Below are 10,469 nucleotides of genomic sequence, written 5' to 3' on the forward strand. Positions count from 1 at the left end.
TATGATATTGACTCCCTGATCCATCGTTGGAGGCAGAATTGCACGCGTATGTTATCTTGGTTTCCTCCTCCCCCGCCATAAAAGTCTGAGCCATCAACGCCGCCGCTTCCAAGGTCAAGTCCTTGGTCTCAATTAGCTTTCTGAAAATCCCAGCATGACCGATGCCCTCAATAAAGAAATCCCTTAGCATCTACCCCCTGCAGGCGTCTGTGAACTTACAGAAGCTGGCCAAGCGCCGGAGGTCCGCAACGAAATCCGGTATGCTCTGTCCTTCCCGACGTCGGTGTGTATAGAATCTGTGTCGGGCCATGTGTACGCTGCTCGCCGGTTTGAGGTGCTCACCGATTAGTTTGCTGAGCTCTTCGAAGATTTTGTCCGCCGGCTTCTCGGGTGCTAGCAGGTCTTTCATGAGCGCGTAAGTCTTAGGCCCACAGCTGGTCAGCAGATGAGCCCTTCTCTTGTCGGCCGCTGCGTCTCCAAGCTAGTCCTTTGTGACAAAACTCTGCTGGAGCCTCTCAATGAAATCATCCCAGTCCTCACCAACACAGTACCGTTCATCTGTGCTGTCGGTGGCCATTCTCGTGGGTCGTTGATTCCCGTTTCTGGTCGCCAATGTAAAGTCCTTACACAATACCACAAATCCACACGAGGCACATTCTATGAACAAGATCACTCCATGACCTGAACCTTTATTCACAGGACCAAGAAGTGATGACCCTCTGTGGGACCTCCCTTTATATACCTGGGTGACCAGGTGGGGAGTGTCTCCCACAAGTTCACCTCCTGTGGTCAAGATCTGCATTTCTTACGTATATACAGTATTGCAGTGTTGTTACATAAAAGTTACATACATAACAACCCCTCTCTCTATCTCCCTCTCCCCCATCTCTCTCTCGAGCTCACTCTCTCTCCACCCGCCTTTCTCCATCTCACTCTCCCTTTTCTCGATTTCTCCCTCTTCCTCTCCCTCTCCCTCTCTCTATCTCTCTCTCTCTCCCCTTCCCCTCTCTCTATCTCCTTCCCACCTCTCTATCTTTCCCCCTCCCCCCTCTCTCTATCTCCTTCTCCCCCTCTCCCTCTCTTTATCTATCTCTATATATATATCTGCCTCTCCCCCTCTCTCTCCCCCTCTATCACTTTCTATCTCCCTCTCCCCTCCCTCTCTCTATCTCTATCTCCCTTTCCCCCTATTTCTCCCTCCCCCTCTCTCTCTCCCCCTCTATCTCTCCCTCCCTTCCTCCACTCTCACCCCCTCTCTCTATCTCCCTCTCCCCCCACTCTCTCTCTCTCTCTTTCCCCCTTCCTCCCTTTATCACCCTTTCTTTATCTCTTTCTCTCCCCCTCTCTCTATCTCCCTCTCCCCCTCTCTCTATCTCCCTCTCCCCCTCTTTCCCCACCACTCTCTCTATCTCCCTCTCCCTCTCACTCTCTCTATATATCTCCCCCCATCTCCCCTCCCCCTCTCTCTCTCCTCCCCCACTCTCTCTATATCCCTTCCCCCTCTCTCTCTCTCCCCCCACTCTCTCTATCTCCCTCGCCCATCTCTCTCTCTATCTCTCCCCCTCTCTCTCTATCTCCCTCCCCCCCCTCTATCTCTCTCCCCCCTCTATCTCTATCTCCCTCTCCCGCTCTCTCTCTCCCCATCTCTCCCTCTATCTCCCTCTCCCCCACTCTCTCTCTATCTCTCCCCCCTCTATCTCCCTCTCCCCCTCTCTCCCTATCTCCCTCTCCCCCTCTCTCTCCCCCCATCTCTCTCTCTATCTCCCTCTCCCTCTCTCTCTCTCCCCCCCACCCCTCACTATTTCTCCCCCCTCTATCTCTCCCCCACTCCCTCTCTCTCTATCTCCCTCTCCCCTCTCTCTGTATCTCTCCCCCTCCCTCTTTCTCTATCTCCCTCGCCCCCTCTCTCTATCTCCCTCTCCCCACCTTTCTCTCTATCTCTCCCCCCCTCTATCTCCCTCTCTCTATCTCTTCCCCCTCTCTCTCTACCTCCTTCGCCCTCTCTCTCTCTCTCTATCTCTCTCTCTCCCTCCTCCCCCCTCTCTTCGTGCCCCCCCTCTCTCTATCTCTCCCCCCTCCCTCTCTCATAGAAACATAGAAAATAGGTGCAGGAGTAGGCCATTTGGCCCTTCGAGCCTGCACCACCATTCGATAAGATCATGGCTGATCATTCCCTCAGTACCTGTTTCCTGCTTTCTCTCCATACCCCTTGATCCCCTTAGACATAAGGGCCATATCTCACTCCCTCTTGAATATATTCAATGAACTGGCATCAACAACTCTCTGCGGCAGGGAATTCCACAGGTTAACAAATCTCTGAGTGAAGAAGTTTCTCCTCATCTCAATCCCAAATGGCCTACCCCTTATCCTAAGACTGTGTCCCCTAGTTCTGGACTTCCCCAACATCGGGAACAATTTACCTGCATCTAACCTGTCCAGTCCCGTCAGAATCTTGTATGTTTCTATGAGATCCCGTCTCATCCTTCTAAACTCCAATGTATAAAGGCCCAGTTGATCCAGTCTCTCCTCATATGTCAGTCCAGCCATCCCGGGAATCGGTCTGGTGAACCTTTGCTGCACTCCCTCAATAGCAAGAACGTCCTTCCTCAGATTAGGAGACCAAAACTGAACACAATATTCCAGGTGAGGCCTCACCAAGGCCTTGTACAATTGCAGTAAGACCTTCCTGCTCCAATACTCAAATCCTCTAGCTATGAAGGCCAACATACCATTTGCCTTCTTTAACCGCCTGCTGTATCTGCATGCCAACTTTCAATGACTGATGAACCGTGACACTCAGGTCTCGTTGCACCTCCCCTTTTGCTAATCTGCCACCATTCAGATAATATTCTGTCTTCACGTTTTTGCCCCCAAAGTGGATAATCTCACATTTATCCACATTATACTGCATCTGCCATGCATTTGCCCACTCACCTAACTTGTCCAAGTCACCCTGCAGCCTCTTAGCGTCCCCCTCACAGCTCACACCACCACCCAGCTTAGTGTCATCTGCAAACTTGGAGATATTACACTCAATTCCTTCATCCAAATCATTGATGTATATTGTAAAGAGCTAGGGTCCCAGCACTGAGCCCCGCGGTACTCCACTAGTCACCGCCTGCCATTCTGAAAAGGACCCATTTATCCCAACTCTCTACTTCCTATCTGCCAACCAGTTCTCTATCCACGTCAGTATATTACCCCCAATACCATGTGCTTTGATTTTGCACACCAATCTCTTGTGTGGGACCTTGTCAAAAGCCTTTTGAAAGTCCAAATACACCACATCCACTGGTTCTCCCTTGTCCACTCTACGCGTTACATCCTCAAAAATTTCCAGAAGATTTGTCAAGCATGATTTCCCCTTCATAAATCCATGCTGACTTGGACCGATCCTGTCACTGCTTTCCAAATGCGCTGCTATTTCATCCTTAATAATTGATTCCAACATTTTCCCCACCACTGATGTCAGGCTAACCAGTCGATAATTACCCACTTTCTCTCTCCCTCCTTTTTTAAAAAGTGGTGTTACATTAGCTACCCTCCAGTCCATAGGAACTGATCCAAAGTCGACAGACTATTGGAAAATGATCACCAATGCATCCACTATTTCTAGGCCCACTTCCTTAAGTACTCTGGGATGCAGACTATCAGGCCCCGGGGATTTATCGGCCTTCAATCCCATGAATTTCCCGAACACAATGTCCCGCCTAATATGGATATCCTTCTCACTAGACCCTTGGTCCCCTAGTACTTCCAGAAATTTATTTGTGTCTTCCTTCGTGAAGACAGAACCAAAGTATTTGCTCAATTGGTCTGCCATTTCTTTGATCCCCATTATAAATTCACCTGAGTCCGACTGCAAAGGACCTTCGTTTGTCTTCAATAATCTTTTTCTCTTCACATATCTATAGAAGCTTTTGCAGTCAGTTTTGATGTTCCTGGCAAGCTTCTTCTCGTACTCTATTTTCCCCCTATTAATTAAACCCTTTGCCTTCCTTTGCTGAATTCTAAATTTCTCCCAGTCCTCAGGTTTGCTGCTTTTTCTGGCCAATTTATATGCCTCTGCCTTGGATTTAACACTATCCTTAATTTCCCTTGAAAGCCATGGTTGAGCCACCTTCCCTGTTTTATTTTTACTCCAGACAGGGATATACCATTGCTGAAGTTCATCCATGTGATCTTTAAATGTTTGCCATTGTCTATCCACCTTCAACCCTTTAAGTATCATTTGCCAGTCTATTCTAGCCAATTCACACCTAAAACCATCGAAGTTACCTTTCCTTAAGTTCAGGACCCTAGTTTCTGAATTAACTGTGTCATGCTCCATCCTAATAAAGAATTCTACAATATTATGGTCACTCTTCCCCAAGGGGTCTCACACAACAAGATTGCTAATTAGTCCTTTCTCATTGCACATCACCCAGTCTAGGATAGCCAGCTCCCTGGTTGGTTCCTCGACATATTGGTCTCGAAAACCATCCCGAATACACTCCAGGAAATCCTCCTCCACCGCATTGCTACCAGTATGTTTAGACCAATCAATATGTAGATTAAAGTCACCCATGATAACTGCTGTACCTTTATTGCATGCATCCCTTATTTCTTGTTTGATGCTGTCCCCAACCTTACTACTACTGTTTGGTGGTCTGTACACAACTCCCACTAGCGTTTTCTGCCCCTTGGTATTCCGCAGCACCACCCATACCGATTCCACATCATCCAAGCTAATGTCCTTTCTTATTATTGCATTAATGTCCTCTATAACCAGCAATTTCACCCCGCCTCCTTTTCCTTTCTGTCTATTCTTCCTAAATGTTGAATACCGCTGGATGTTGAGTTCCCAACCTTGGTCACCCTGAAGCCATGTCTCCGTGATGCCAATCACATCATACCCGTTTACTGCTATCTGCGCAGTTAATTCGTCCACCTTATTCCGAATACTCCTCGCATTGAGGCACAGAGCCTTCAGACTTGTCTTTCTAACACACTTTGCCCCTTTAGAATTTTGCTGTAATGTGGCCCTTTTTGCTTTTTGCCTTAGGTTTCTCTGCCCTCCACTTTTACTTTTGTTTTTTCTATCTTTTGCTTCTGCCCCCATTCTACTTCCCTCTGTCTCCCTGCATAGGTTCCCATCCCCCTGCCGTATTAGTTTAACTCCTCCCCAACAGCACTAGTAAACACTCCCCATAGGACATTGGTTCTGGTCCTGCCCAGGTGCAGACCGTACGGTTTGTACTGGTCCCACCTCCCCCAGAACCGATTCCAATGTCCCAGTAATTTGAATCACTCCTTGCTGCACCACTCCTCAAGCCACATATTCTTCTGAGCTTTCCTACAATTCCTACTCTGATTAGCACGTGGCATTGGTAGCAATCCTGAGATTACTACTTTTGAGGTCCCACTTTTTAATTTAGCTCCTAGCTCCCTAAATTCGTCTTGTAGGACCTCATCCCTTTTTTTACCTATATCATTGGTACCTATATGCACCACGACAACTGGCTGTTCACCCTCCCTTTTCAGAATGCCCTGCATCCGCTCTGAGACATCCTTGACCCTTGCACCAGGGAGGCAACATACCATCCTGGAGTGTCAGTTGCGGCCGCAGAAATGTCTATCTATTCCCCTTTCAATTGACTCCCCTATCACTATAGCTCTCCCAGTCTTTTTCCTGCCCTCCTGTGCAGCAGAGCCACCTACAGTGGCAAGAACTTGGCTGCTGCTGCCCTCTCCTGATGGGTCATACCCCTCAACAGTACCCAAAGCGGTGTATCTGTTTTGCAGGGGATGACCGCAGGGGACCCCTGCACTACCTTCCTTGTACTGCTCTTCCTGTTGGTCATCCATTCCCTATCTGGCTGTGTACCCTTTTCCTGTGGTAAGACCAACTCACTAAACGTGCTATTCACGTCATTCTCAGCATCATGCATGCTCCAGAGTGAATCCACCCGCAGCTCCAATGCCGCAATGCGGTCCGTCAGGAGCTGCAGCCGGACACACTGCCCGCACACGTAGTCGTCAGGGACACCGGAAGCGTCCCTGACTTCTCACATAGTACAGGAGGAGCATAACATGTGTCTGAGCTCTCCTGCCCATCCCCCCGCACTCTCTATCTCTCCCCCTCTCTCTATCTCCCTCTCCCCCTCTCTCCATCTCTCCCCCTCTCTCTCTCTATCTCCCCCCCTCTCTTTCTATCTCTTCCTTCCCTCTCTCTCTCTATCGCCCCCCTCTCTCTCTCTATCCCCCCCCCCTCTCTCTATCTCGCTCTCCTCCTCTCTCTATCTCTCCCCCCTCTCTCTCTCTATTTCCCCCCATCTCTATCTCTCTCTATCTCTCTCCCCCCTCCCCCTCTCTCTATCTCTCCCCCCCTCTCTCTATCTCCCCCCCCTCTCTCTATCTCCCTCTCTCCCCAGCTCTCTCTCTCTATCTCTCCCCCTCTCTTTATCTCCCTCTCTCTAACTCCACCCCTCTCTATCTCCCTCTTCCTCTCTCTATCTCTAACTCCCTCTCCCCCCTCTCTCTCTTTCCCCCCCATCATCCTCTAGCCCCCTCTCTATCTCTCCCCATCTCCCTCTCCCCCCCGCTCTCTCTATCTCTCCCCCTCTCTCTATCTCCCTCTCTCTATCTCCCACCCCACTATCTCCCTCTTCCCATCTCCCTCTCTCTCAATCTATCTCCCTCTCCCCCTGGTCTCTCTATCTCCCTATCCCCCCCCCTCTATCTCCCCCTCCCCGCCTCTCTCTCTATCTCTCCCCCCCTCCCCTCCCTCTATCTCCCTCTCCCCCTCTCTTTATCTCCCTCTGCCCGCCTCTCTCTTTTATCTCCCTCTATCTCTCCTCCCTCCCCCCTCTCTCTATCCCCCTCTCCCCGCCTCTCTCTCTATCTCTCCCCCCTCCCCTCTCTATCTCCCTCTCTATCTCTCCCCTCCCCCTCCCCCTCCCCTTGCTATCTCCCTCTCCCCCCGCCCCCTCCCTCTCTCCTTTCTATCTCCCCCTCCCCCTCTCTCTATCTCCCTATCCCCCTCTATCGTTCCCCCACCCCTCTCTCTCCCTCCCTATCTCTATCTCCCCCTCCCTCTCTATCTCCCTCTCCCCCCTCTCTCTATCTATCTCCCTCCCCCACTCTCTATCTCTCTCTCCCCCACTCTATCTCCCTCCCCCCCCTCTCTCTATCTCTTCCGCCCTCTCTCTCTATCTCTCTCTCCCCCCTCTCTCTATCTATCTCTCCCCCTCCCCTCTCTATCCCCCTCTCCCCCTCTCTCTCTATCTCTATCTCCCCCCATCTCTCTCTCTCTCTCCCCTCTCTCTCTCTCCCCCCCCTCTACCTCTCTCTATCTCTCCCCCTCTCTCTATCTCGCTCTCCCCCTCTCTCTCTCTCCCCTCTCTCTCTCTTCCCCCCACCTCTCTCTAGCTCTCCCCCCTCTCTCTATCTCGCTCTCCCCCTCTCTCTCTCCCCCTTCTCCCTCTCTATCTCCCTCTCCCCACTCTCTCTCTCTCCCCCATCTCCCTCTCGCCCGCTCTCTCTATCTCTCCCCCCTCTCTCTCTTTATCTCTCCCCCCTCTCTCTCCCCCTCTCTATCTATCTCCCTCTCCCCCTTTCTCTCCCTCTTCCCCCTCTCCATCTCCCCCTCTCTCTCCCCTCTCTACCTCCCTCTCTCTCTCCCTCCCCTCTCTATCTCCCTCTCCCCCTCTTTATTCCCCTCTTCCTCTCTATCTCCCTCTCCCCTCTCTATCTCCCTCTCCCCCTCTTTATTCCCCTCTTCCTCTCTATCTCCCTCTCCCCTCTCTATCTCCCTCTCCCCCTCTTTATTCCCCTCTTCCTCTCTATCTCCCTCTCCCCCTCTCCCTCTCCCTCTCTATCTCTCCCTCTCCCTGTCCCTGTCCCTGCCCTGGTGCGCGGTGCTCGAGCTGCCAGCCAGTGCTCTGATTGGCTGGGGCTGCGGGCTGGCGGCACGCGCCGCTCCGTGTGGTATAAGAGCTCTCGCGTGCCGGCCTGGCGGGTCACTCACGAGCGCCAGCACCTCCTCCGGTCCCAGCTCCGGTTACTGGGCAACACCATGGATACCGTGCTCGAGCAGCTCGCCGGCCTCGACACCTTTTCCGCCGCCGCCTACTTCGATGATGAAGACTTCTTCACAGACCAGTCCTCCACGGATCACCTGGACGCGGACGAGTTCCTGGACCACGATGTGGAGTTTCTGACCAGCCAGATCAACGAGTACTACAAGGAGAGCAGACTGGCGCACGATGCCGAGCACTGCGACTCGGGCATCCTATCTTTCACGTCGTCCTCATCGCCCTTCTCTTTCGACTGCCCCGACAGCACTTCTGAGGTGTCCCCACAGCTCAAAGGGATCGACGGCGCTGCAAAAAGACGCAGGAGGATCCGCTCAGAAGTTGAAATGCAGCACCTTCGTCAGGCTGCAAATGTCCGGGAGCGCAGACGCATGCAGTCTATTAACGATGCATTTGAAGGTCTCCGAACTCACATACCAACGCTACCTTATGAAAAACGGCTTTCAAAAGTTGATACACTCCGATTGGCAATCGGTTACATTAACTTCTTAACAGAGCTTGTTCAATCCGATATGCCTTTAAGAAATCCAAACAGCGATTCTGCAATCCAACCTAAAAAAGTCATTATCTGTCATAGAGGTGCAAGTAAGTGCATCAAATTTGTTTCAATGCTGCAGAGTGTTCCTAAATTTGCAGACTTGTATCATTCAGTATGTCAGTTCCTACACTGTAACGTCAATGTTTTACATAAATTGAATTTTAATGTATTTTCACATTGTTGGTTAGGCTAAAAATATTTCTGGCTAAAATGCTGGCTAGAATAGATTTCTAGATGTTTAGTTTTTTGTAAAGCGTATTTACATATCTTTTGTTTTCCCTTCCAGGATCGCCATCTCCAAATGACCCAGACTATGGGTTGCCTCCTCTCGCAGGGCACTCCTTGTCGTGGACTGATGAGAAACAGCTTAAAGAACAAAACATTATCAGGACAGCAAAAGTGTGGACTCCTGAAGATCCCAGAAAATCAAATAGCAAATCATCTGTAAACAACATTGAGAACGAACCACCTTTTGACTTTGTCTCATAAAAATGCAAATAGTTCGCAATTCACTGCAGGGAATTTAATAATCATGTATATTTAATGAAAATTAATATATTATCAAACTTAATTGTTGATATGAGATCAAGGATATATTGATATGTAAACCGACGAACCATTAATTTATATATTTATTATTTGAAATAGTTCTATGTAAGATACTCTGCTGAAATGCTTAATTTATCAAATTATGTGCTAATCAATTTTCTAATGTTAATATTTTCAACAATGTTTAATCTAATAGTACATTATTGCCTAAGGTTTTCTGGTAAATATTTTTCTATATATAACAATTAATTTATTGTAATATATACATTCTATCTCTCTATGGTGCAAAATAAATCCATGAATGAAATACAAATGTCTTTTATTGGTATCTGGTGGTTTGAGAACTTGTGCAAATCAAACTGATTGAGGTCAATGTTATAACTGTAAAACGCCTTCAATACATGGGATGGTTCCAATTCATAATCAAAATATCACCTTGCTTCTGTCTGCAATAAAGTGAAGTTCATTGCTGAATAAATTCAAGCATTATTATGTCAGTGGCTTCGAATTATATTGTTACTTGCAATTTATAAAAAGAAAAAAGACTTGGATGTATATATCGCCTTTCACGACCACCGGACCTCTCAAAGTGCTTTACAGCCAATGAAGTACCTTTTGGAGTGTAGTCACTGTTGTAATGTGGGAAACACAGCAGCCATATTGTGCACAAGCAAGCTCCCACAAACAGCAATATGATAATGACCAGATAATGTTTTTTGTTATGTTGATTGAGGGATAAGTATTGACCAGGACACCAGGGATAACTCCACTGCTCTTTTTCGATATAGTGCCATGGGACCTTTTACGTCCACTTGAGAGAGAGCAGAGGGGCCTCAGTTTAATGTCTAATCCAAAAGATGGCACCTCTGACAGTGCAGCACTCCCTCAACACTGCACTGGAGTGTCAGCCTCGATTTTTTTTGTGCTCAAGTCCCTGGAGTGGGATTATAGATCATTTGTAATCCTGACCAAAAGCACGTGTGCACATAAACAATAAACCAAAAAAGGCAATTCTAACTTGAAACAGTTCAAGTTGAATGTTTTCAATAGCCTTATTCCATTATTTCCTAGAAATTACAATCCGTTCTTATTTTACATATAAATTCTCATATATAAAAGGAATCATTCATAAGCTAGTGTAACATAACTTATTTTAACAATATCTAGAACACAATGCAGAATATACATGTCTGCACAATCACGACACATTTCTGACACAAAAATGCAGAAAACAATGTAAACAATGTAACACACAATACTGTTCATGTCATATTGAGAGTCCAGTGTCAATCAAACTATAGAAACAT

At 48.4% G+C, this 10,469-nt stretch overlaps 1 protein-coding gene across 1 annotated transcript; it reads left to right on the plus strand.

Moving 5' to 3' along the window:
- Positions 1 to 8,056: 8,056 nt before the first annotated feature.
- Positions 8,057 to 9,102, plus strand: ptf1a (pancreas associated transcription factor 1a). Its single transcript, XM_070880081.1, has 2 exons — positions 8,057 to 8,660; positions 8,900 to 9,102. The coding sequence occupies exons 1-2, from the start codon at positions 8,057 to 8,059 to the stop codon at positions 9,100 to 9,102; spliced, it is 807 nt and encodes a 268-aa protein (XP_070736182.1).
- Positions 9,103 to 10,469: the final 1,367 nt, after the last annotated feature.

Source organism: Pristiophorus japonicus, chromosome 5 (assembly GCF_044704955.1).
Source record: "Pristiophorus japonicus isolate sPriJap1 chromosome 5, sPriJap1.hap1, whole genome shotgun sequence".
NCBI classification, from domain to species: Eukaryota; Metazoa; Chordata; class Chondrichthyes; family Pristiophoridae; genus Pristiophorus; species Pristiophorus japonicus.

What these genes read in the sequence shown, in the direction of transcription:
- ptf1a (XM_070880081.1), top strand. Translation starts at nt 8,057, where the DNA reads ATGGATACCGTGCTCGAGCAGCTCGCCGGCCTCGACACCTTTTCCGCC. An exon ending in TATCTGTCATAGAGGTGCAA is followed by an intron (nt 8,661 to 8,899) that starts GTAAGTGCATCA and finishes TTTCCCTTCCAG; the next exon opens with GATCGCCATCTCCAAATGAC.